Here is a 26,605-nt window from a genome sequence, read left to right on the forward strand (position 1 = left end):
GCGTGTACGGCTTTATAATCGTATCAGTCTACCTGTAAAATCAACGCTCCACATAAAGTACGTATCAATAATATATCAGTCGACGCACGCATATAGAAAACTTGTCTTGCCCTTCACTTGGAATTTACTTTCTTCATTACCATTTTCAGATCATAAATTACTAGAATTGAATTTGGAACTCCCGTTATATTCTAGATTTGCGCTCTTAAGAAAGAAAAATGCACAGACAATTAAATTGTGATCAAATCTTGAATTTTCACGGGGGGAAATCCGAATGTATTTTTTCCTTTTGGTTTTAGTGGACTGTTGTCGGAGCGATCTGTAGAGCTTTCTGGCAGACAATAGTAAATGATTCTGTATGGGATAAAAAAAAATGAATTAAACCAGTTGAAATTGAGACATGATAAGAAATAAGTTATACTCATTCCCGGCACTTGTGTCTTGTAATAGACAAATGGCACGTAAAAAATAAGTCCGGCCAGAATGAAAAGAAGGGCGTAAAAGTATTGCACTTGTGGGGCTGCAGCTATGGGTCCGATGACTAGGTAAGCTGAAACCACCATAACAATTACGGGGATGATTATAGGCACCTGGGAGTACAAGAAATACATTAAGAAAGACACTTGACAGCGAAAAAAATTCAATGGAGAACATAAGGCGTACCTTGATCGGTCTGTGCTCGTTCTTCTTCGTGAATCGCATTACTATTAGAGCTACCATCGCAGCGCAGTAAAAGATGGACGACGTAAAACCGAAAAAATCTATCAATGTCGCAATGTCTCCCGGGATAATCATGAGTATTCCCAACAGGCTCTAAAGATTAACCAGCGTTTAGTTAAGGTGGAATTATAGGTGGATTAAGTTGCGCAGTAAAAGTGATTGTATTTTTGCTAATTTTTCTATTTCTTACGTTTAATAAAATCGGAGCAACAGGTGTTTTCTTCTCAATGTGAATATAAGATAAGAAATCGGGAGCGTGACCCTCTCTGCCAGCTACATGAGAAATTCTGTAAATTTTTTGAAGGAATCAAAGTTAACAATTTCTTAATTTTATTTAGGTTTTTCCTACGAGTTTACCTTCCAGCGGTAAACATGGAACCGTTGGCTGTACCGAAAACTGACATCACAACTCCGAGGGGTATCAAGAAACTAGCGGCACCCAGCACTTCGATACCCCAGTCCTAAAAGAATTTACATATTATGGCGAACTGCATTTATCGAGTATGTCCAGTTGAACTCACCACTGCAACCGCGTTGGAGGAAATAATCTCTTGTTGTGTCAAAACAGTCAAGTATGAGACGTTGATTAGCACGTAGCAAACGGTAGTCAGCGGAAGGGCGATTATAATGGCCAACGGCAAATTCCTTGAGGAAATGCAACAAACACAAAGTTGTTTTTTTCTTTCTTTTAAGCTTCAACATAACTAGTCTTAATAGCATATACTCAGATCCCATAAGGCCCTTTCATCCTCTTGTGACCCCAATCTCAAAGGAGCTATGACCCACTAGAAATGGCTCATCCAAAAATGCTGACCTAATTTCAAGCACTAGAGATCTAAACTATGCGCACAGACGTACCTGTAAGGATTTTGTAGTTCTTCCGTTATGAAATTTAAGTTATTCCTTTAAAGAAAAAAAAGAATTAACTCAGTTTCAAAACCGTAATTATTCGAGCTTCTCACCATCCATCGTAAGCCCAAAGGCCGCCATAAAATGCCGTAGCTATCTGACCAAACGAAGTAGCCGATCCTTCAAATCCAATTTCTAAGTTTTCCGTGTAACCTGTACGATTATTAATCAGGATAATTCCAATTGATTTATCGCATTTTTCTTTTTGTTTTTACCCAATCCTAGGTAGTACAATCCTCCGCCAATAATGATGGCGATTGCGGTCAATTTCGCGACCGTAAAGATGTTCTGAACGCGTGTTGCAGCCGTGACAGAGTAACAGTTGATAAAGGTAATAATACCTAAACAAAGCAAAATTCTTGTTAGATTTAGCAACATTGTTTTTTTGTACCGTAACTCTACCTACCGATGCATAGTGCTGCGAACAATCGATTAATAACGTACGACAAATAGGTATCAGGGCAAAAATTTATCGCCGTAAGGATTGGTGAGCTTAAATATTTGGCGAACGAAAGTGACAGAATAGCGAGAGAAGATGGTTTTAATAAGAAAACCACTGTCCAAGCAAAGATGAAGGCTAATATTGGACCAAAGAATTTGTGTGTGTGTCCAAAAGCCTCGAGAAAATAAATATACTCTCCTGTTTAACGAGAAAAAGGTAACGGTTTAGATTTAAATTGCACACAAGTTAAAATATAAAAATGCTAAAATTTTGCTATGTTTCTTCAAAAAAATCTTACCACCCGATTTAGGTATCAGCGTTCCAATCTCACAGTAAGAAATGGCACCTAAGAAAAAGTTAATGGGTCCATAAATCACGTTTTGCGCAGTGCCCACTTAAAAACTGAGAGACTCTAAAATTGATGTCCAAAAATCAAACGTATTGCTGGTTATAACAACAGAAAGTGAGTTGGAGAAAGTTGAAACTAGTCAAATTAGTTTTATTTAGCACAGTTATCTGCAATGACCCTATTTCGCATGCCAATCTCTCTTTTTAATCTCTCATTTCTTGGCAAATCGCATATTATGGTGGGCAAATATGTCTTAAGTGGCCGTGCTTGAAAAGTGTTACGCAGATCAAACTTTCGCTTAAATTCACCAGCACGTCTAAGGAATAGATATCTATCATTCCATCCCGTCTCCTTGGAGGTAGGAGGCAATTACCCAAAAATTTAAAAGTAAAAGTCACGGGTGCATGTGCATTCTGCTGAAGGGCCCGAATTTTCTTTTTAAAATACTCGAACGAATTATTCTGTGAATAATTTTTAGGACAAGGACATGGATCGAATTCAAGATGGACTCACCTAATAAAGAGTAGAGACCACAGACAGCCCACAGGACGAGACACAAACCAGGAGAACCGGCACTGAATAGAAAAGAACAAACGATGGAAAAAAAAATTATGGTACAAATGGCTCAAAAGAAGACAAATTATTATTCCATAGTTGTCTGGCTATCAGTTTTTAACATTTTGTCTGCCATCTTAGTGCGGCAGACCTCCGGAAGTACGAAGGCTTTCCTAATGTGAATTCATTTTAAAAAGACAGTTGATCGATAACCTCTTCTTCATGATTCGGCTTCCTTTGTAGTAGTACTATCTACTCATATATTTTTTTTTCGTCTCGTAGTTTATCCTCTGCTCGAGATTGTCTGAAAATTTCCATTTAAAAAAAACATGGAGGAAAAAAATGTTTCTTACTTTCCAAGGAGATTTCCTGGCGATACGAAGATACCGGACCCGATCATTGTTCCCACGACGAGAGCAACACCGCTGAAGAGGCCTACCTAAAATCATGCTGTGCAGGTAAATCTCTATTGTTTTTACGCCATGCGAATTAATCAAAAACAACTACACGCCTGTCAAAAAAATTGACAACCACACAAAGCCCGAAGTAGTAGCATTTAAAAAAAGAATCATAGATCCAATTTAGGTATTTTGAAAACTATGAAAACTCTTGGGAGTCATCGGAAAATGTTTAGCAAAGCACATTCATTAGATCAGCTCAGTTTTTATACGCGGGGAAAAAAGTTTACATTATCTGGGTAGACGATCCGATCGTACTCTTTCAACTGATAATATATATACAACCTGTAATATCAGTGTTAAAGGTTCTAAAGGAGACGAAACACTGTCGTTTATCTGTTCACGTGACAATCACAAACGTTCACCAGCAAAAATTTTAGAAAATTACGAAACAATGACTTACACGTCGATTCATCTGTAATTCATCTTTATTGCTGTGCAGATGATCGCTTGAGCTTTTAATGCTACCGATCGAGCCACGTCCTTCTTCTTTTGAGGGTGGTAGTGGATGATTGTCATTCGTGTCCTCTAGTTGTCCGTGTTATGATAACAAATTAGATTAGCGTTGATGACATGCTTTTAAATGTAAAAAACCTTGAGATGAGCGTTGACGAACTGAATCACTTTCTGATGTAGACATGATGATGCAAAAAACTGTCGTTCTAAAATTTCGAATAGAACGATTTAACGAAAAGTGCTTGCGCTAACTTATCGCAAATGATTCTCTTCTATTGTGTGTTTAGGTGATGCAATAGTTGATTAACTGTCAAAAAGCGGAACACTGGAACTCGTTGTCGACCAAAAGCGAACGCTACGAAAGAAGAACTAGTATAAAAGACCGAAGAAAAATATGGGAAATGCAAAGGCAACATAAGTGAAACACCGATATTTCGGCTCAAGTCGTAAAGTAGAGCTGATTATTATTGGCCATTCCCTGCCGGTGGGTGAAGCTGTATCTTCTTACAGGATTACCGTCGACCCGTGTGTGTACAGTGTGGACAACCCGCTGAGCAGCTAATCTGTGTACTCAAGTTCTAAACCATTTTTGACATGTTTGCTCGCCTTCCTCATACTTCTGTGAAAGCTATAGATCATCTTAGTTTAGACTGGCGCCACGCTTTTTAATTAGTCTGCCCAGGAGGTGGTTGATCCTTGTTTTTACTTGAAACCCCCCATACAATGCCTTTTTGTATCATTGGAATTTCGACCAAAGTTCGTATTTTTATTTTGTATCCTTGCTTTCGTTCTATACTAAATGCAATTCATCCTTTGTCAGTTGTTGGAAATAATTATCTCAGTAATTCGCATGTATGCTGTGTAAATTTATGCCATGCCACGTTCGCCACTTATTTTAAATCATTTTTGGTTTGCTTTACGTTTATTTATGCTACCAATCGTAACCCAAAGAACCACCGTGGGACAAAGATCTTGAATTTTAGGTAACTCGCCGAAAAAAATGGTTATGTTCTTTTGACCACTAGATGACTCGATATATAGCAGACGAAAATCTCTGAGGAAATTCGAAAGCGTTCGCGTTTCGCGATAAAATTTGTCCCCTATAATTTCGATTTTAATAGTTTTTGTAGTTGTCTTTGTGCAACAAATGTCCGATTTCTAAGCGTTGGAAAGAAATAAAAAAACATCCTAATATGGCTACGATGAATCTAAATCAGTATTTACGCGAGGTAAAATAGCTTCACTAACGTTTAGATTTTGTTTCCCATATGACTTTAAGCTATTGTCTCTAAACAATCTTGCTTTCAGATACAATCCTCGTGGGAATCTAGAAGTGGAACAGAGGTTTCGGTAAGGAAATGTATTTAAAAGTTTTATGCAATTTAAGTATTAAAGTTGAATACTCATACCTAATCTAACCAACCATAGGAATTTCTGTCATTCAATCACCCCCATGTTATGAGCACAAAACTTACAGCTGAAGGATTCGAGAAGTCTGTTGAACGGCTTGTAGAATCCCCCCTTGATGAGCTTGTTATTCTGCACCTCAGGTTACAGTCGATACTCTCTTTATTTCTATATATTATTTTAAATGTTAACATTTTCCATTAGGTGTTTAAACTGTGTTAATCAGCAAAAATATTTAGAAGCGTATTCTGAACAAAGTGCTCTGGTACAGGCTTTTACAAAGCTGTTCCAAACACAGAAGGAAGATAATTGGGCACTATTTATAATGTATGTTATAAGTTTAGATTTACGTATGTTTGCCATCAAAGCAGACAAAGAGTTGGCCAAAAAGGGGGCAGATAAACCTGGACAAACACTTGAAAAAGCTGCAGAATGTCTTATGGGACTTTTTAGAGTGTGTGCTGCAGATAAGTCAGTAATTACAGTTTGTTAGATATCCAAACACAAAGAGGCTAATATTTCTTCAATTACAGTCGGTCTTCTGATGAAGACACGAAGCGCTGGGGAATGTTATATTTAGTCAATCAATTGTTTAAAATCTACTTCAGAATAAACAAATTGCATCTATGTAAGGCACTTATCCGAGCGATTGATGCGTCTCAGTTCAAGGACCATTTTTCGCTTAGCCAACAAGTCACTTATCGATATTACGTTGGAAGGAAGGCCATATTTGAAAGTGATTTTAAAAGCGGTGAGTACACTGATCCATTATGAGAAATATGAATTTCTAAATTCTGATTACTTTTTTACATCTAGCTGAAAAATTTTTAACCTACGCATTTGAGCGGTGCCACAGGGAATGCCGCAATAACAAACGATTAATTTTAATCTACCTTATTCCCGTCAAAATGCTGTTGGTACGACTTTTAATTCTGGTTTACATAATGTAAAAGCGGAGATGACGTGTAAAATTGTACTTCTAAATTCATAGGGGCACCTTCCAACTCCCCATTTACTGAGAAAGTATGACCTCCTTCAGTTCAGCGAAGTGGTACAAGCGGTGAGAGAGGGCAATCTCCGGAGACTCAATAATGCTCTTCTTCAGCATGATGCATTCTTTATTCGCTGCGGAGTTTATCTGATCCTTGAAAAGTTAAAAGTCACAACGTACAGGAACTTGTTTAAAAAAGTGTAAGCTAGTTTTGAAATTGTAAACTTAAGGACGATGGCATTTTATTTCAATTTGAAATGTTAGAACGTTGCTGATGAAAACTCATCAGATCCCAATTGAAGCCTATTTGGAGGCTTTAAAATTCATGGGAGTAGAAGACATCGACTTGGACGAGACACAATGTATGGAAATTATTCAAATTATAGTTATTTTATATTTATAGACAATTTAATTTGTGTATTTTTGTGATGTAGGTATCATCGCTAACCTCATCTTTGAGAACAAAATTAAGGGGTATATTTCCAACAGCCATAACAAGTTGGTAATCAGTAAACAGAATCCATTTCCACCATTGGCTGCAATAATGTGAGGCTGATTTCTTGGGAGTTAGCCTCCTCCGCCTGTGTACCAAAATCTCCTGTTTTTGGGAATTCACAAAAACAAAGCGAAACAAAAAAAAAATACATTCATATTGAACGATTAAGAGTAAAGAGAGATCATTGTTTCCTCCGGAATTAATAGCCGATCGATAATTTTCAGCGAATTAATACTGGCGTTAGCAATGCGCCTATCATCATCATCGCAGTGTTCAGAAAATTTATTGTCCTGAGGCACGATACAGTGCTACATTTGCGTGGGTTTCCACTACCCGTTTAATGACACACAAAATTAGACAACAAGTATTAAAATTTTGTATGATGATATACAATAGTTTTATATCTTGAGGATGAGGCCTTTTAATTGGCTTGTCCAATCTTGTCCTCGTAGGAAGGTGTGCCGAGGCAAGGAAATTTCGGTTTCTAGTTTTAACCTGTTCACTCTGGGATGTGTTGACAGGCCCAATCCTGCCGCTTCACAGGCCTCTGGGAATTTCGCTGGGGAAGCCGTAGCAAGACAAACGAGTACCTGTTTTTCGCTGAAAAATAATGAAGTAGACCGGAAAGAGCTCATTAACCGTATCAAGGTACGTAGAGGAAAGAAAAGAAACAAAGAGGAAAACTTACTGCTGTTTTACATTGAAGCAATAGGAAACTGCTGTTGCAGTGTGAGGACAAACAGCGTAGTTGTATTGGCTGTAACAGAGTTGCATAGCTTGCACAATGTCTGTATCACTCACTGATACCGTGGCGGCAATGACTTCGTGTATGGCAGAAAGCATGTCTGTCGAAAGTTTCACTTTCCCACTTTGCTCAAAATCTTGCATAATATTTTTCACCGCCATTGAATCACCGTGAGTTGCAAAGTACAATACCCGCTCAATGTTGTAAGGAGCCTAATTTAAATAATTAGGATAAATTTCCCCATAGGACCAGCAAGATCGAATTACCTGAATGTCCATAGCTGGTGCTAGGGAAGCGGCTACGTCAGGCGCTGGACTGTAATCTCCGTTTTTGAAAGTCCGGGCCAAAATATCATTTGAATTCACCGTGGCGACAAGCTTAATTGGAAAACCCATTTCATGTGCAAGGAATCCAGCTAAAAAATAAAAAAAAAGGGGGAAATTTAGTAAGGTATTGTAAATATATTTTTTGTGTTTTGTGTGTGAGGAAAAGAAAAAGGGGTAAAAAGAAACTAATTCTACCAGCCAAATTCCCTGCCGCTCCAGTTGGTACAACGATACATATCTTATCGCCAATGTTGGGACAGCACTGGAGGTATATGTAAACATAGTGAGCGGCTTGAAGGAGAATTCGGCCCCATTGTATGCTGTTGAAAGAGCCCAGACTGTGCTCCGCTGAAAATTTTTCATCTTGGAAACATTCTTTGATAGGTTCGTCCAACTGATCTGAATTTCCTTCAACTTAAACAATGGCAGAAAGAAAAAAAATTAAGATCCAGATTAATATTTATTTAGGTTTCTTTTGTTACCGGAACAAATATGTACGTTTGGCGCTTTGATAGTCAGCATTTGAAGTTCTTGTATTTTTGATACCCGATTTAAGGGATACAACAGTACTAGATTTACCCTATCGAGATTGGCGACACTGTGAGCTGCAGCGGGACCGGTGTCACCAGATGTCCCTACGAGAATTGTAACATGTTTGTCTTTGCCCTAATCAATTTGATGTTTAAGTTTTAGTGTGTCTGATGTGTTCTGATGAAAGTTTACCCTTTTTTTCAGGAAGATTTCTAAAAGCTTTGCAAGTAGAGCCAAAGATAAATCTTTAAATGCCAAAGTGGGCCCGTGAAAAAGTTCAGCAATATACATACTGTTGTCTAACTTTTCAAGGTGTATGACCTTGTCAGGAAATTCAAAATCTTTGAAAGCTGAGGTAACAACTCCTGTATTATAAAAGTGTTATGTCATGCCACACATAAATTAAAAAAAAAAAAAAAAACAACTTAGAATCACCTTCAATTTCATTTTCTGTAAGCTCATCTTCTGAGGTAAACAGTCTAAGGATTTTTCTCACAACATCAGGGTATTTCAGGTCTTTCCAAGAATTAAGTTGATCTTCTGTTATTTGTGGAATATAGTCACTTACATAAAGACCTCCATCTTTGGCATAACCTTAAAAATAGAAAAAATACTGTATGTTCAGTGGCTTTGCATAAAGATAATAACTGTTGGTTTAAAAAATGTGTGTTTTTTTTTCATGATTGAGAAAACCTCCCTCTACCTGGTGAGAATAAAACATCTTCAAAAGAATGAAGATCACCGTAACCGTTTGACGACCTAGTACTTCGATATTTCATTTTCACCTTCAGATTGACATGCACAACGTGAGGTTGAGAAACATTTCTAGTGCCAAGTTACCAAGACAAACTTTTGATGTGGCACATATAATCTTATCTCTGATGCCACAAGTTACATTTGATACTCCCCAAAGTATGAAACGCATCTCTGATGTAATGATCACGCATGTATCACGCTCGGAAGAGTGCTAAAAGAGAAAGGTTTGTACTAGCAGACCTCTCACAAGATGACGGTAGTAAGTGTCTGTTTGTTGTTATGGTCTCATTGCACAATTGCCACGTAAAAACTAAAAAAAAAAAAAACACACACACACAAAATAGAAAAAGAAAATGAGTTTTGACAGAATATTACATTCAATAAAAAATTATTGTTTTAAATACACTGCTGTATGGCCAAGATTATTTTATAGTGCAAAGCTAAACGACAACGGTAACGGTTTTCTCAGTTGAAAATAACCGGACAAGGTTTCAAAGCTTCGTGACTATGGTTGAATGTTGACTGTTGAGATTGTTGACAAAGCACGTGTTATCTGTAGTGCGTCGCAAAGTGCGAAGTGGAGCTATATGATGAGACAACGGTGTTTAGCATATAGGATTGTTGACGGCTCGTGTGTGTAAACATTTCAAGCCATTTTGTTAGTTTTCAATTGCAAAGGAAAAGAAAACGGCATGTCGTACAAAAAGTACCAAAATGCTGGCCGTGAAAAAAAAATTGTTGTTGTGAACTAAAGTCAATCCAAGTGGAAATAGCCGTTGGATGAAAAACTGGAGGAAAACACGCCAAAAAGGGCTGAAAGGGTGAACGAAAACGTATGACTACCCCTTTGGCCTTTGCGATTCATATTTGAAAGCCTTTAAATGTTATTTGCGAAACCGTATAATAGCACACAAAAACCCCAACTGCTCACACAGGTATACGAAACAGTTAGGCTTTTTTTTTTTCTGAGGAATGGATTATACGGTCATGGAAGGACTGTTACCATAGTTCACTTGCACGTATGAAGCGATAAAAAATCAAAATGGATTACTGGAAATGTTTAAGAGTGGAAGAATAATGGATGTTCCTTCTGCAATTAGGTCTCTTGGTGTGTGTGAATGATCGTCCAGTTGAATAGGCTCGATTAACTAATCCATCAGGCATAACAAGGTAGTTCAACTAGGTCAACGGTTTTCCTTATTCATAACACTACCCTTTTCTCGCCATAACCCTTGTTTCTTTGTTAGAACGAGTTCTTAACCAAACTTGCTACCATATGAAGTTTGTTTACTTCTTTCATATACCTCAGGTAAACCGTAAAAAATTCTGTCACCCTCGATCGATCACAATCGTCAAATCTTTTCTAGAAGCAAGGTGCGTTTTCCTTGTTGCATAGAACCCCTTTAAGCTCTCAAGGTCGTTCAACCGTTGGTCCACACATCATATATTATAGTTTTGTCATTTCCGTTTATAACACATTTCGATGCAAATTGGCCTCCAAAGAAAAAAATGCATTGTATTATTTAAAAATACTCTTAAATATGAACACTTTTTATTCCAGTGAGCAACCTGGATTTTTACAACGTTATCAGATAATAAAACATCTCATTAAACCGAAAAATAAAATTGTAGGATTTTTACGATATTTAAATATTTGTTACGTTTCACAATTCATGGAATAAACTAAAATTAAAATAATTCTTTACTGAGAAAATGGTTTTTACGTAAGTAAATTAGATAGTCAGATAATATGAAACTGCTAACTCTGCTGTTCCGTTTATGGGGGACGGCCGGACGATAGGGGAATTTGAATTTGATGCGCGCTGCGGCCATATTGTGACGCAGTCCGTTTTTGGCGGGTGAATTTTTCAGCATCGCCGCCAGCACTCCCACCACAGCCGCCATGACAGTTGGATAAAAGCCAAAACAACGTGGTCATTTTTGAAAGCTCCACACAACTGTCGGACCAGTGTTCAGATCAAGTCGAACAGTCTCGTCGTATCTTCTGACAATTTGTCCATTAGAACTTTAACTTATTTAGTTTAAAGAGGTGAAAGCAAACTATATTGCATTGTGTCATTTAAAAGTTTGTTCAACCCGTTATTATGGATCGCGATATTGAAATGGAAGAGAACCACTGCCGCATAGCACAGCGGCTAGAATTCCCATTGAGTGACGAAGAAGATTTGCATGAAGCATCTACGGGTAACAACCGAACTTCTAGCAACTCATCGTCAGACCGTCTAGATTCATCTGGAAGTGATGAAGGCCTTGGAATGACCATTCGGATAACCAGTCCTAGAAAGCCAAGGTTTATTCGCTCCAGAGCTCGAGAACCCATGTCACCTCCATATAGTGGTGTTCGAGCTCTGAGGTTGTTTGATTCCCCAGCAACTCCCAAGACACTTCTAGAAAATAGTTCTGCCATCATGACTCCAGTTTTAGCTACGCCTGCACCCAGGAACAGAATGAGGACATTATTCACCATGAGTTCTACAAAATCATCTGGTAGGCATTAGACACCTCCACAACATTCTATAACCCTGATATTTAATTTTTTGTTTGCTTGTTATATCTAATTACATATTTTTCTTATTAGACAAAAAAGATAACATGAATACTCCACCTGCCGCCAATGTCAACCCATTTACACCAACTGGAATGCTATTGACTAGCAAAAAGAGAACCAGATCTAAGCGAAGTCTCAATGGGTATGTTACTTTCTCTTTTTGTGAAGAGTTATTTGCTATTTTTCTCTGTGAATTAGTTTTGTTTATTATGCTGGTCATTTTCAATGGAATAGCTACAATGCAAAAGCCCTTTTATAGTAACAGATAGCTTTAGCGATATATGGTGATGCGTTCGTGGGATGACTCATGTGTCCCAACCGGTTTATCAGTAGTTCAGTAATTGTTGTGATAGCCCGTAAGCGCTAGTTTGAATTTTCCTGTTGTGCAAAGTCTGAAAGTAAAGAAACGAATCCGGTTTCCTTGAATTTCCAAGAACATGTAATATATATACATTTAGGTTAACCTTTCCATTTCTCCCAATCAATCAAGGACGCATAACATTTTGCAAGGTTGACTTCTCTGGTTATGCAGTGCGATCGATTTTTCTCTCTTTTTTTTTGTTGTTGCATATTTCAAAGCAATCTAAAACAAAACTTAAAGTCTTGACTTGGCGTGGACAGGTTAAGAAGGGGAAAGTGATCATTTTGGTGCAACACGATATGCTTATGGCGATGACAATGGGGGATTGTCCCCGGTATTTTTTAAGCCTATTGTATTAGTGTACAAAGGGTGGAAAGTAAGCTTCCCTTTCAATTGTACTATTCTCTCGAATGCAAGAGGGAGAAAAAAATAGGGTTGGACGAAAAAGTATGTATTTAATAATCTGTTTGCTGTGGCAGGTCGTTAGTGAATTCCTTTGACGAAGAGGTCCATGAAGCAACCGACGAATCAGACGAGGAGATGCCCCCAAAAAGGATTGCTCTGCATCAAACTAGCGTCCCCAGATACCACAAGGTACAATATAATGTGCGAAGGGATTTTGGGCATGCAACCCTTTTTGTGTTTTTTTTTTGTGATATTGAACCATAGCCATAGTGATATTAACCATCTAACCCCCTTTTTTATTCACAAAAAAAAACATTAGGAATTTCATGAGATCTGTCTGATTGGTAAAGGCGAATTTGGATCAGTGCACAAATGCCTTAACAGGCTAGATGGATGTACCTATGCAGTCAAGAAAAGTTTAATGCCAGTAGCAGGATCTCCGAATGAGTGAGTCTAAGGAGGAACACGTTCAGTCATACATGTGATTACTAACCTTAGTTTGCTTTTCTATTTTTCTTTAGACGATCTGCTCTTAACGAAGTATGGGCACACGCAGTCCTTGGCCAGCACCCGCATGTTGTTCGCTACTATTCGGCCTGGGCTGAAAATGGTCACATGATAATTCAGAACGAATTTTGCAATTCCGGTACCTTGGAAGAATTGATTCGCACTAATCAGCTAAACAATGTTACAGTCAATGAGCCGCAGTTAAAATCTACGTTGTTACAGGTTTGTTACTACCTGCAAGAATAACGTAATTAATATGTTCCATTTTTAACATCCTTCTATTTATTAGATTGCAGAAGGATTGCATTACATCCACTCAAAGCAGTTGGCCCATATGGATATTAAGCCGGGTAACATTTTTATCTGTCGAGAGAACAGCGACGATTGTTCGGTTCATCACGACAGCGACGATGGTTTTGATGAACTTGATGACGATTACGGCTCGGTGACGTATAAAATTGGAGATTTGGGTCACGTGACGTCTGTTGTCCAGCCAATCGTCGAAGAAGGAGATTGTCGTTATCTGCCCGTCGAAATTTTACGGGAGAATTACGAACATCTGACTAAGGCGGACATTTTTTCTCTTGGTCTCACAATTTACGAGGTAAATCATCTACCCGATTATATCCTTATTTGATTATTCATTATTTCTTTGTATATTCCCATTAGATGGCTGGTGGTGGTCAGCTTCCAAAGAATGGTGACGAGTGGCACGCGATTCGTCAGGGTCGTTTGCCATACAACGGCCGATACTCGATCGAGCTACACAATCTTTTGGAGCTGATGATCCATCCTGACCCAACGTTGAGGCCGTCGACCCAAGTGTTGACACAGCACCCTGTTCTAGGTCCCAATGGTGCCAAGTCTAAAGACCAACTCAGCCGCGAACTGAATGCCGAACGGCTTAAAAATCGTCAGCTTTCCGAGAAACTTCAAGGCATGTCAATTTATTGTCAATACTTTAAATTACGATTAAATATTAATATTCGAAATTGGATTCGCAGAAGCTGCTCGTCACATTCAAAGTTTAATGCCGCTATCAAGGTTTTCTCTTGAAGAGCTGCCAGCCCCAAAAATGCCCAAACTCCAAAAGAACGAGGCTTGTACGACAAGGCGATTGCTATTGGGGCGCAAAATGAACAGAAGTCTTAGCAACGCAGATTTTTGAAAGAAAAGGTAGTAAGTTAAAGAATGAGGAGGAAAGAGAAACTTATAACGACTTCTACACATACATATTTCGCCATGGCGAAAAATCCGCACGTTTATCCGTTGGAAAAAATTTCAATCGCCATTTTCATTTTTAAGAGATTTTTTAAATATCAAAATTTGAATGTTGAATAGAGAACAAAATACTAGCCGTTTTAAGCCCCTCCCCCCATCCCTTGCACGGAAAGAGGAAAGTTGGATATAGAAGTGCCTTGCGTGTTGAATTGGTTCATGCTGTGATTTCCTTGTCGTTAATCAGAATTCTATATTTCTTATATGATCCCTAAATGGGACTATCCCACTTTTTTTCGCTATAGCGTTTCTAAAAAGTATGGGAATCTTTTTCACATTTCATTCCGGGATTTTTTTGTGTGTTCGCGTGTTTTTTTTTTTTCTCGATAACTCCCTCCCACACCCTTTTCTTTGGGTATGTGTTAATTTTTTTCCCTTTCCCGTCGTCAACCATGTTTCGTGTCAATTGTACTGTAAAAAAAAACAGGGAAGTTTTATTACACGACTTATTATTGTCTGGAAAATTAGAACAATTCATTCGCTTGCCGATTTGAGCAGGTTTGTCAAAATCGGGTAAAGCCATGGACTACTACATCTAGAGGACGGGACTCTTTTCCTATCTCGCCGTGTTAAAGCTCGTCGGGTGGGTCAATTTCACGGGGAAATATATAAAACACATCAATCGATAGAGCTTTAAAAGGCGGTTACAATTATGCAAATGGATTTTAGAAAATCTTTGAAATGAAATAGATATTTAAGTTTTAGTATTAGGAGAACGGGAAGAAAGTCGTTTCACCGGTGCCCCCTAGCGACTAATGTAAGTTCTAGTTACCAAGTCCTTGTCAAAACAAACAAAACATGATCGAAGCGGCCAGATGTGCGAACGTCGTTTTAGTGTTGCATTACAACTAAGCGCCTTAGAAAAACGTCTTGGAAAGTAAAGTTATACGTAAAACAATTCATTGTATAAAAATGTCTCACTTTCGCTATAAAAAAATTGGTAAATATTTTGTTTTGTTTATTTTTGTTTATTTTTTGTTTGACGTAACATAGGCGATGACTATTCACAAAATAGTTTGAGCTGCTACGATCTATGAGATGGCCGTTATAAGACTAATGCATAACGAATTTATTTTCTAGAGGGAATAAGCTTAAACGCCGGTTGATGGTAAGTTGGTCTCTTGTGTATTGATATAATCATGTAATACTTCTGACAACTTTTTCTATTTAGATCGGGATTGGATAATGGCACAGCTGTGTACCAAAAAAGATCTGTTAGCAGGTAAATATAGATTTCCAACCAAAAGTAAGTGCATGGAATCAGCCTCCAAATACAAGTCCAATTATTCTAAAAGTATTTTTTTTTTGTGTTTGTATGTTTATCACTTCATTCTTTTTAAAATTGTACCACTTCAATTTCAGTGGTTTCAACTTGGCCCAATGCAGGAGCCTCAAAGGTATTTGATTAGTCTACAAAGAAAATGAATTAATGTCTGCTTCTTAAATCTTTTGGAAGTTGTAAACAGTGGAATTCTGCTCATCGTTTGACTTAAATTCAAGTCTACTAAGGTGTCATAACTGAAATGGTAACTTTAGAACTTTTAAAACACTGCATAACTTTTATTAACAATAGTTTAGTTTTACAACTATCAAAATCTTGTTGACTATTGAAAGGGGAACAAAGCTTATTTTGTAGATTTCCAGAATTTCTATTACCTGTCTTACTTCCGGTTTTAAATTGTCAAGTAACTCTTTATTTATTGGTCCATCAGAAAAAAGATTCACATTTTCGTGATCCTTGTCAAATTTTGGGTTGACGAAAACCGTCAAAAATCGCGAATTTTCCTGAACTATAATAGTTCATGAAAAATAATGCTTTAACTATTAATTAAAAATTATTAATAATAATCATTACATTAATATAATATAATACAATTATTTAACCTTTGGCATGGTGTCGCCACTCGCCAGGTCACTGGTCAGTGATCAGTCTGGGGACGAGTAAAGTTCAATTTGGCTAAGACCCAACTACGAAACCCAAGGAACGAGAAATATTTAACAAACTTACAAAAAGGCTGATTTCTTTTTTAATTTGATAATTTCACATCTTGTAAACTATTGAAACCTCACAGCCTTATGGTATTATTCTATCATCTGTCTACTCCAATATTCACGATGGATATTTAAAAATTGTGTTTTGTATGTATATTGGAGTAAGCCATTTGCAGCATAAAACCTAAAGTCTTATTCCCTGTAAGGACAAAGAAAGTAGTTAACAAGTTGAGAAATTTAAAAATATTGATTCTTGTTTATAAGTCTCCAATTATTATCTAGACCTAAGGTAGTGTATTGAATCAGCCTCCAAATAGATGTCTAACTCTGTTAATCTAAAGGTAACTGGAAATATTGCATACTTATCATGTCATTCTTTTAAAAACTGTATTACTTCAATTTCGGGGGTTTCAACTTGCTGCTGGATAGAAGCTTGAAAGGTATTTGTTTAATATATTAACAATATGATGTAATGTATACTTTGTATATCTTTTGGAAGCTACAGACGGTGGAATGCTGACCTGTTATCTGCAGTTAATAATCCATCTGCTGCATCTTAAAATTGGTTAAGATCATGTAAATGAAAAAAAAGCTATATCAAAAATTTTAAAAAGAAAATATGCTAGGTAAAACGATAAAAGATTTCCATACTCAGTTATCAAAATAATTAAATACTATCTTGGTCAGGAACTCTTGAAAAAGTATTCTTGGTGAAAAAGTGGAAATTCTTGGAGATAGCAACACTTATCTGTGGATAAATTAGGCAATACAGTTAATGAGAATTTATCTAAGAAGAAACAAACAATCAAGGAGGCAAGTTGAATGGTAAACCATAATTTGGTGGCATAAGTAGATGAATAACAGACATGTATTTTTCAACGCTGTAGATGCTGGCAATTCTTTCTATAACGACAACTTACTGCCTCGTATGGAGATGAGTGAAAAATATCTGTTACGAAAATAACGAACGCGTTACGACCTAAAATGCTTTTCTTCTTAACATTTGGTTAACCTGAACGTAAATTCAAATTTTGGCAAAATTAAAGTAAATGGCCAATCATCTTGCTGGTAACTGTTGTTCTTTATTAATAATATTTCTTTTGTTAAAATTGGTTTAATTTTACAGATGAAATTTTCCTATCTTGGGAGTTAAAACTGGTTATTAAGGAAGTTGGATACGATGCCATAGCTGACGTCATGATAAAGGGAATATGTCAAAAAGCAAGTACTTCAGCTAAAAGAGCGCCTTGAAGTCTTTAGCTTTATTGAACATTGCATTGCGTTTAGTTTAGATACGATGCCGAAGCAAACGTCATGGCAACAGGGAGGATTTGAAAAGCAAGTCTGTCAGCTAAAAGATGGCTTTGAAATCCTTAGCTTCTGAACAATTTACACTATAAAATTTTTCTTTATATTTGTTTACAAGTTTTAAACATATTTACACAAGAGCGTGTAGAGCAACCGAAAATTTTGATCGCTATGGGAAATCATCCATTTAAAGCGTTCTTCTTACACGTTGACCAAACTTCCCCGTGGAAAATATTGATCCAATAACGCTATTGCCGTTGGTGGCTTGATCGATTTCTGTGTGGAAGACTCGGTGGTGACTATTGTACAAGGTATTTTACTTCTTTTAATAAGTGTATCAGCAAGAATGTTTTACTTATGTTTATTTCACTTGTGTAGATTTTATAATCGTAATGAATCGGCAGAGAATATTGATGGAGGTCACGTGTAAACAGAGACTGAAATTCGTTGGAGGGGGATTGCGATTCTTTTATTTTCTCACGTGTATGGTATTTTTACAAAAAAGAAATTAAGTGCATATCTGGGCTCCCTTCTTTTCTGTCGCCCCGTTTCCCCTTGAATTGTAATAAGCCCGTAGGGGGTCATGCCCCTACTGTGATCAGCAGTAAAGGTTGTGAGTGCGCTGTCCGGAAAGGGGACGTGGGGGTCCTCAAGTTCTGAGATATCATTGGAGGGCGAAGAGGCTACCCACAAATCCGAATTAACGGTTAATCGCTCACGTAAAAACTTGTCCGAAACCTTCCATCCTTTTCCGGCTTCTCTTAGCCACGCCCCGGGTAATCTCCCCGGGGGCTCAATTCAGTTAAATTTGTTGTACATGTATGTTGTACCAACAATAAAAAAAATGGAAAAAAAAAATAAACAATATTTTATTTTTGCCAAAAGTTTTTTTGTTTGAGTTATTAGTACTCTCTTCTCAAATAATTTCTTGCCATGTCTTCGCTAGACGAAACAATGAATATCATCACCCGAGCACAATCTACGAAAGCATAGCATTGACCTGCTTTTGCTGAGAATCGAACCTCAGACATTTAGAATCCCAGTCAAGCACTCAACCAATGTGCCATTTGTACATATGATACAAGTGATTCACATTTGTTTGCATATCTACTTATGCACTACAAACAAGGTTATCAAGATATAAATTCCTATTTTTAATATGTCAAAGTTGGATGAATGGTAAAGCATTGGACTGACGTTCCTGAGGTCAAGCGTTCGATCCCAAACTAGGTTCACATACATATATATTCACGGAAATAAATTCGAATTTGAAATATAAATAAAATTCTTTATTATCCCTCCAACCACCCACAAATCCACCACAATATTTTAAATACAATACAATACAAAAAACACATACATAAAACTAACCCGTTGGCTGCCACGCCACTAAATCTACGCTAACTACATCGCTATCGAATGGATTGCGACCAAGGTGGACTTGTCCTACGACAAATCCGGGCTGACACGATGACAGAAGCCTTTGTGAGAATGTACACTCCAGGCAACCATCAAAGCATCGAAAAAGGGGAAGTCCCTACTGGTACATTGCCTCGACGATCGACTTTGAGCCACACGGCTTGTGCAACTGTCCCACCCATGGCATATACACCATTGGGCAGAACAGCGCTGCCGGACCCTAACAAGCTTTAAAAAAAAGGGGATCAAAGTGGGTGGCAGCCAACGGGTTAATTAACATTACACTATTATACACTACAAAATACAACGATACCACAAAGACGAGACGATGACGGGGCGACCACGAGGTGACGGGCTAGGCGAAGATGGGGCGACGGGCGAGGCGAAGACGGGGCGACGGACGAGGCAAAGACGGGGCGACGGGCGAGGCGAAGACGGGGCGACGGGCGAGGCGAAGACGGGGCGACGGGCGAGGCGAAGACGGGGCGACGGGCGAGGCGAAGACGGGGCGACGGGCGAGGCGAAGACGGGGCGACGGGCGAGGCGAAGACGGGGCGACGGGCGAGGCGAAGACGGGGCGACGGGCGAGGCGAAGACGGGGTGACGGGCGAGGCGAAGACGGGGCGACGGGCGAGGCGAAGACATGTGTTGGCTGACAAAGTAGAAATAAAATTAGGCTGCTGAAATGATGATTGTTAACTGTTGACAACACAATATAGAGGAATGAGGGAGCTTTTACCGGGCGAAACAAAAAAGGGGCGACGGGCGAAGCGAAGACGTGTGTCGGTTAGCAAAGTAGAAATGATAACCTGCTGAAATGGTGGTTGTTTACCGTTAGCAACACAATATAGAGGAGTAGGCTGGCTTTACCAGACTGAAACTTACATGAGATGAGCAAGCAAAGAGTATCTGAACGAGATGAGGTATTCCAATCCATCCAGTTGGCAACACAACATATGTTGCACTTGTCAATACAGTACTGACAGGATATGATGAATTGATAAAAAGCAGCAGAACGAGGTGATGGTATTTCAACCCATGTGATTTGTATCATTTGTAAACTTTCTGCTCGTTCAGCATCCTTTAAAAATTTAAGTTTCACACGCTACTTTTAAAAAGCAGAATCATACCAATTGGATTCTGATTGTCAAAACTAATACCTCACAATGAGTAATAGATTTGCATGATGGAATGCAAATGTAATAGATTTTGGATTTGTCAGCTGTCATAGCCGATCACAAGATCACTTGTTCCACACAAAAATAATCCAGTTTATGTGTTTCAGGTAAAAAACACATTAAAGAATGAAAACACCTACTAGTATATAGCACATCATTTGATTTTATCTCACTTTCACTCACTTTCAATTGGAACGTAAAACAGTTAACAAATATTTGGACACGGTTTTGCACGTCACACAAGAAAATACTAAGGCGCTTCTGCGCCATCTAGTTTTCTTATACAACAACCAACAATCCGAGTTTTTAAAGAGTAGTGCGGAGGAGACAAAGTCAAGGGACAATTGAGACAAGAGAATCAATTGGCGGTCGAATAAAATAGTACACAAGCACGAGAAATAGCATATGTACAATTAAGTGTCCAGCATCTTGGAGCTGTGACGTGCTGTGGCTTTTTCTACAACAAGCATCATCTTCTTTGATCGCTTATTGGTTGCAATGGCTTCGTCGGTTTCTGCAGTGTCCTTAGTGTGTCCAGAGTATTATTGCTGCATGAATTCATGGTTGAAAGCAAATGAAGTGCAAATGGCAAAAGTTCAGCTCAGTCATGACAATCCAAATCTGTCGTTTTTTTTCGAGTAACTCGTCAGGTTTAAGCCACTGGCTACTCTTTCCATTTCGGTTCCAGCCCTCCAAGTTTCTTCCAGTTGTTATACTTGACACTTCATTTTTGTATTTTATTTTGTAGTCTCTTCATAGACTTCTCGTACTATAGGATACTGAAATACATCAGTTTTCTGACCTAAATGTACAACAATGGATTTCATCTTGTCGCTCGATAAACTATTTATAATTCGTAGGATTACCTTAGGATTTTTGCAATGCCCCGGAATTAAAGCACGAAGTCGCCTCTTATATATTCGGTCACCGTGATTGTAAAAGCCACTTTACATATTACTGCATTCCCATCGGTTGGACTTGGCTAAATGAAATAAGAGATTCATCGTACCTAATTTCCTTAACAACCTGTTTAAGCTCCTAAGAAAGGAACATTTTTGCTGTAAAAATGAACCCATCATAAAAGCAATATTATTAATAATTTGTTTTTTAATTTACCTTAATTTTGCCAAAACTCGAATTTTCGTCCAGGTCGACCAAATGCAGAGAAAAAAGGTTTAGATCGCGACGCCTTCGTAACAGAACATATTCCATTGGTCTCCATACGAGGCAGTTTGTTGTCGTGGGAGGCAATGTAAAAAAAAAAATGACATATGAAGGTAACAGGCACGATCTGTTTACGGGAACGAGAATTATTTTCATGTATTCGCAAATTTCGAGAACAACATTTTTTTCGGATGCTACAATTTGAACCGCTCCTTCGAAATCCACTTTCAATTATTTCCTGGTGATGGTGGATAGACAAAACGATCTTGTTCCGCCATTCTCCTTTTATAAAAATCCAAGTTAGACTAGAACGTAGAGGAGCAAACGGGAAATGAGAAGGGCAAGACTAAGGAAACAGACGTCGACAAAGCCGAGAGAAAAAAAAAAAAACAACGAATGCAAAAAAAAAGTGTTATAAGAAAAGGCAACACCACATCCGTGCTGCTACTGTTTTAATTCGGTGATGCCTGCGGTGTCTTGAACGGAAGAGGCAGGGGAGAGAGAGCGCGTTGATCCAATAACGAGAGATTCCGCTCACACGACTACAGCATGTGTGACTTTAACAAGGACAAAAACGTAGTAACAGCAATCATCTTAAAGGGGAATCGATTGAGCTTCAAATATGACGACCAGTAGGAAGAGGAGGAGGCGTGCCGGGCAGAAGGCTGGATTACTTTTTTTTTTTTTCTCTCTTTTACTACACACACCAAAAAGAAAGCAGCTGTGTGATAGGAGTGAGCCAAAAAAAAGGGAAGAAAAAAAAAATACTTATGCACGTGGGATTACGAGAATTACATAACTGATGAGGAGAAAAACATTCACACACCCAAAAAAAAAAAAACGGTCAGTCACTTTCCGGCGAAGGAACTGACGGGATGGCAAATAAAGAGTGAGGAACTTTCTTCCCCAACGAAAAATCTCGGGCAAAGGTCCAAAAATTGTCGATAATCATTTCCCTTCGATATAAATCTTTATCCAGCATTGAGTATCATCTTGTGTTTCACGATGACCAACGTCCAAGGCGAGTAGTTTTTGAGTCTAGTTGGAACACACGGCCGGGCGATGAACGGAAATAGTTCAAAACCAATTTGGCATTGAAAAATGTACCATACTCTTCCGTACGCAGCTGCGTGCAGCTGTCAAGTGGACGGACGAAAGACTCATTCAAAAGACATGAGATTCTCGGCGTCGTCTGAACTCTCAGCTGGCGTTTCAATAGCCAACATCAACAAATTGAGCCAATCTTCGATGGCATCCGGACAGACGATACGAAGTTTATAGGCGTCACCCTTTTGAGTGTTTGTCAATAAAACCGAGTCCGGATGGCGGGGACTGTGGTGCCGCTCGACTGACCAGCCCGTGATCGAAACGGCTTTAAAGGGGCGTCGCCGAAAATCCGATCTGTCCGACCTTAACGTCAAAGAGAAATATTGCTGTTATTCAACCTTCGTATTTTAAAATAAAAGAACAAGGTCGGCACAACAAACAAAAACAAAAAATTTTTTTACGAAAACGCTCATTTGCCTACCCTCGGAGGTGTTTAGGTTGATAAAAAAGCAGGTTGGAGCCAGACAGCTGAATCCAATATCTCTGCCATGCACTAACAGCCGGACGACGGCCATCTTTCAAAACAGCTTTTTTCCGCACGCATCCCTGAATGCAACAACAGCGGATGGGAGGAGGTGGCAGAGGCGAGTCCAATCCGCTGAGTGAGTGATCCGAACTGGATATCATATATTTCAAACAGTGTCATTTGCAAGGATCTTTTTTAAAAAAGAAATTGTGGGATGCCAGAATCAATATTACCCTTGAACGGAATGATTGTCGTTGTTGTTGGAAGGAGAAGGATCCAGCTCGCCGTGGAGTGAGTGACGAGGTGAAGAATTCATCCCGCACGAAGACGTGGTCGTCGTCGTGGTCGACTCCTCCTGGACACTGTCGTCAATCAGATTGCGAAGCGTCGAATCAAAACCATGGTTAGCCAACGAATGCCGCCAGATGCCGCTACCAGCTTCGTTTTCTTTGAGATACGACGGCGCGTGATTGGGTCCATTCCGAAATATGCTACAATTGATAAAGAAGGGGGGGAGAGAAAGGATATCCAAGGAAAGTTAGTGACCAGCGACTGTAAATACTGGGCATCAACGAACACTAACACATACACACACAAACACAAACACCAGACCGCAACTAAATAAATAAATATAAAATACGATGACTGGAAATGTTTGGGATAGGTAGTGCAATAAGATGGCCCAAACACAACCACAAGACGTAATAGTGCTTTTTTTTAAGAAAACATGGACGGGGTAGGAGGAGCATTCCGTTGCGGGGCAAATGGACAACCCAAAACTCACGAAGAATCGCCTGGCGCTGCCGAAAGAGGCTGACGATATGCACTTCGAGGTAAACTGGCGCTCCTCAATCTTAAGTTGTTTGCCAATATAAACAATTAGATTGATTCACGAGGGTTACGGATTTCATCTTAAAATAAACGGATTAGTATTGTTGACACGGTACACTACTTTTACGCCTTCCCTAAATATATATAATCTCATCCAATACCGTCACGGACTATAATATTAAAAAAAAAAAAACAGGTTCGTTTTACACGTAGTTGTCAATTGTTCTAGAAAGATAATAAATTCCAACGTACTTTGTACCCAAGCTTCTAGATTTGGTGTGCCCAGGGACAAATTTGACGCCGTGTCCAGCACTGGAACCGTCGGATGTCCCTGCGCTTTTACGGACCGAAGCCGCCTTCTTTGGCGAGACATTCAATTGGCCCATGGCCGTTTTGACATCGTAAAATGACTCTTTGGAACCCGTTGAACTCGGTGGCGTCGACGGCTCCAGCTTCAACGATAACTTGTACTGGTCGTCTTCCAGGAGTTTTTGCAACTCCTCGATGTACTTGGCCGAACGCAGGTACTCCATCACATGATTTTTGACAGGCAGGAAGGAGTAATCGGACTGCTGGTAGTTGGCCAAGATCCGTAGCAAGTTATTCATCTGCAACTGTCGTCTTTGCGATTCAAGGCCGCCGTGGTGCGGATGCGCCACGTCGATAAAGTTGACGTCGGAGAGAAAAAGACCCAGATATGGAACACAAGGCAGCTTGAGCGAGTCCATGTGTTGGCGCAATTTTTCAGAGTTGTTGTGGTCGGAGAAGAGGTCGGCCAATCGTTCCAGCAACTGGACGTCTTTCTTCGCCACCGTGGCCCACGTTTTTTGTAGACGGTAGATGGGCGCGCTGCGCAACGCACTCACCACGGCCATCAAAGTGTGCAAATTATTAAGTTCGTGCAGCTTCTTGGCGATGCGGATGAAATGCGAAACGATATCGGCGCGGGCTCGTACGTTCGGTTCGTTGAGTATCTCCTGGACTGTCCAGAAACTGACGTGATTAAAATGACGCGTCATTGCCACGACGTTGGGCGCTAGTTCCAATTTATTGCTCTTGCACCAACCACAAGATGTCAACTCTTCCGGTTGAATTTTCTGAAAGACGGGCACAACAAGCAGGGTCAACTGGGCCGCCACGCTCTCAGCGCTCACCTATTAGACACGGAGACCAAACAATTAGAAATCACTAAACCGTTTTTTTTTTTGTTAATAATATTTTTTGAACAATGTGATGCTTATGTCATGTTTTTATACATTCACGATGGATTGTACGGGACAGTCGGCATGGTGTTCCATCGCTGAGCCATCGACGCACAGCATGACCGACAGACCGGACCGAGCGCTGGCTGGCAAGCTGCTTGATTTGGCGCCCGCTGAGCGAGGCAGCGAACTGACGATTCGACACACGAAACATAAAGGTAATAAAGGGAGGCGGGAAAAAGAAAAAAAACACAGAGAAAAACAAGACATTAAATCAACAGACTGTTACGAACGTAGAGGTTTGTTTCAATAACAAGCGCCAACGAGACAAATTGGATGGGTGGATCCATCCTGTTTCGATGCGGGGAAAAAGGACGTTAGAGTCCAACGAGCAGACGGATGCTTACTGGTGCAACATGTAAGGTGTCGGTTGGGCAGGACTGGCTCCACGTCGACTAGAACGTCGCTGTTGTTGATCTATTTCGCACTGACGCTGGTTCGATCCAGCACGAACAAACGCGTCGCCATTGCCATCCACTTCATCCTGGGGTTCAGGTGACTCTTTCCGCGAACCGAGACAATGCGAACGGAAAGCTGAAGTTGATCGACGTGACGACAACTGTTGATGAAAAAGCCGTACGGGTGGAGAATCACTGGAAGATGTGCCTGACTCTGGGCTACCTCGACCTTCACTTGAGTTCCTTTTCCATTTGTCTCGATCAGGCGATCCCTATTTCAAATGTAAAAATGCATAAAATACATCCTGTACCGTAACGAATCGATGATTTTAACTTACCTGGGCGAGTCTGTATGCGGCGATGCTATCTGAAGACAAATCGCGTGGTATTTCGGAATATTTCATTTTGGCCATCATCTTTTCGTTTAAATTTTTATTTCTTTTTGTTTTCCGCTTTATTTTGGTCGTCGATCCGGATGCAACGGCTCTTCTAATTGAACCCCCCAAAAAATGAAGAGAGGAAGCACTCAATCACGCTCCATTACCAAACCGGAACCCCCAATGATGACGGCCGCTACAAGTCCCCGAAAACGCAATCTGTAAATCAGTAAAAATATAAATAAAACTAAATAAAACTAAAAACCAGCGATAGAAAATGGTTGTAGACACGTTTCAAAGCGACAATTCTTAACAAAACTCTCGTTAACCGAAGCAAAGAACCCGATTTGCGTGCGTGAGTAACAAGGAGTGGGCTCGGATCGAGTGAAACGAGATCACCCAAAATACGAGGTTTGGTTCGAATCAGGAATGGGGAGAGAGAGAAAAATAAAAACAAAACATACTGACGCATGCACTCTCATGGTTTCGTTTACAACATTCGAAATGGATTCCACGACTGAATTACGTCACTCTCACATACCGGCTGCTTTCCTGCATCCTCTTGATTATAATTTGTTTCTCTTTTTTTTTTAATTCCGATATCTGCACTGGCGCCAAAAGGATGTTTATGGCTAGATAATAAATTGCTTTTTTTTCTCTTCTTCTTGTTGTTGTTGATAATTTCGGGGTGAAGCGGGTCGTAAAACTTATTGCCCGTATATCTTCTGATTCGCACGTAGCATGTTACCATGGTTACTGTATCTCATTCAGATGATGCGCAACTTGACTCGTTTCGACGCAGAAGACTCTCAAATCCGTTAGCCTTTGAGTGATTCGAAAGG

General features: G+C 39.4%; 4 protein-coding genes and 1 long non-coding RNA gene across 35 annotated transcripts; 3 read left to right on the forward strand and 2 right to left on the reverse strand.

The window, feature by feature from the left end:
• Window positions 1-166: 166 nt before the first annotated feature.
• LOC116932688 (b(0,+)-type amino acid transporter 1) lies at window positions 167-4,183 on the reverse strand. The gene is made up of 15 exons (XM_032940512.2): window positions 4,028-4,183; window positions 3,837-3,961; window positions 3,329-3,414; window positions 2,934-2,995; window positions 2,370-2,417; window positions 2,036-2,269; window positions 1,845-1,970; window positions 1,683-1,782; window positions 1,579-1,623; window positions 1,242-1,365; window positions 1,078-1,181; window positions 911-1,007; window positions 664-813; window positions 422-590; window positions 167-354 (listed from the first exon to the last, which is right to left on the reverse strand). Exons 1-15 carry the CDS (start codon window positions 4,071-4,073, stop codon window positions 296-298), a joined length of 1,575 nt encoding a protein of 524 aa, XP_032796403.2. The 5' UTR covers window positions 4,074-4,183; the 3' UTR covers window positions 167-295.
• Window positions 4,184-4,899: 716 nt separating this feature from the next.
• On the forward strand, window positions 4,900-10,784 carry LOC116932691 (PCI domain-containing protein 2). The gene is made up of 11 exons (XM_032940515.2): window positions 4,900-5,118; window positions 5,198-5,239; window positions 5,318-5,439; window positions 5,501-5,767; window positions 5,830-6,047; window positions 6,113-6,213; window positions 6,288-6,487; window positions 6,552-6,649; window positions 6,722-6,833; window positions 7,236-7,431; window positions 10,389-10,784. The coding sequence occupies exons 1-11, from the start codon at window positions 5,083-5,085 to the stop codon at window positions 10,419-10,421; spliced, it is 1,425 nt and encodes a 474-aa protein (XP_032796406.2). The 5' UTR covers window positions 4,900-5,082; the 3' UTR covers window positions 10,422-10,784.
• A 204-nt stretch (window positions 10,785-10,988) lies between these two features.
• LOC116932686 (wee1-like protein kinase) lies at window positions 10,989-14,725 on the forward strand. Its single transcript, XM_032940507.2, has 8 exons — window positions 10,989-11,649; window positions 11,741-11,852; window positions 12,551-12,665; window positions 12,796-12,923; window positions 12,998-13,205; window positions 13,273-13,587; window positions 13,653-13,920; window positions 13,988-14,725. The coding sequence occupies exons 1-8, from the start codon at window positions 11,247-11,249 to the stop codon at window positions 14,149-14,151; spliced, it is 1,713 nt and encodes a 570-aa protein (XP_032796398.2). The 5' UTR covers window positions 10,989-11,246; the 3' UTR covers window positions 14,152-14,725.
• Window positions 14,726-15,046: 321 nt separating this feature from the next.
• LOC123477032 lies at window positions 15,047-18,445 on the forward strand. Of its 29 annotated transcripts, none has more exons than XR_006652211.1 (12): window positions 15,047-15,138; window positions 15,255-15,369; window positions 15,433-15,483; window positions 15,624-15,658; window positions 15,718-16,594; window positions 16,683-16,693; window positions 16,753-16,879; window positions 16,941-17,078; window positions 17,141-17,321; window positions 17,380-17,478; window positions 17,541-17,872; window positions 17,940-18,445. It is a non-coding gene; the product is annotated as an uncharacterized LOC123477032 (long non-coding RNA). The 29 variants fall into 29 exon arrangements; XR_006652198.1 differs by having other exon boundaries at window positions 15,051-15,201; window positions 15,342-15,369; window positions 15,433-15,507; ... (1 more) ...; window positions 17,541-17,595; window positions 17,680-17,872; XR_006652205.1 differs by having other exon boundaries at window positions 15,051-15,201; window positions 15,342-15,369; window positions 15,433-15,507; ... (1 more) ...; window positions 17,546-17,595; window positions 17,680-17,872.
• A 3,007-nt stretch (window positions 18,446-21,452) lies between these two features.
• LOC116932684 (ras-specific guanine nucleotide-releasing factor RalGPS1) lies at window positions 21,453-26,201 on the reverse strand. 3 transcript variants are annotated; one of them, XM_032940505.2, is made up of 9 exons: window positions 26,093-26,201; window positions 25,725-25,982; window positions 25,336-25,658; window positions 24,983-25,118; window positions 23,979-24,880; window positions 23,680-23,748; window positions 23,129-23,386; window positions 22,851-23,045; window positions 21,453-22,732 (listed from the first exon to the last, which is right to left on the reverse strand). In XM_032940505.2, the coding sequence occupies exons 2-9, from the start codon at window positions 25,800-25,802 to the stop codon at window positions 22,483-22,485; spliced, it is 2,211 nt and encodes a 736-aa protein (XP_032796396.2). In that variant the 5' UTR covers window positions 25,803-25,982; window positions 26,093-26,201; the 3' UTR covers window positions 21,453-22,482. The 3 variants fall into 3 exon arrangements, with proteins under 3 accessions (XP_032796396.2, XP_032796394.2, XP_032796397.2); XM_032940503.2 differs by having other exon boundaries at window positions 25,725-26,164; XM_032940506.2 differs by lacking the exon at window positions 23,680-23,748 and having other exon boundaries at window positions 25,725-26,161.
• Between the last annotated feature and the right edge of the window lie 404 nt (window positions 26,202-26,605).

This window comes from Daphnia magna, linkage group LG10, assembly GCF_020631705.1.
Source record: "Daphnia magna isolate NIES linkage group LG10, ASM2063170v1.1, whole genome shotgun sequence".
NCBI classification, from domain to species: Eukaryota; Metazoa; Arthropoda; class Branchiopoda; order Diplostraca; family Daphniidae; genus Daphnia; species Daphnia magna.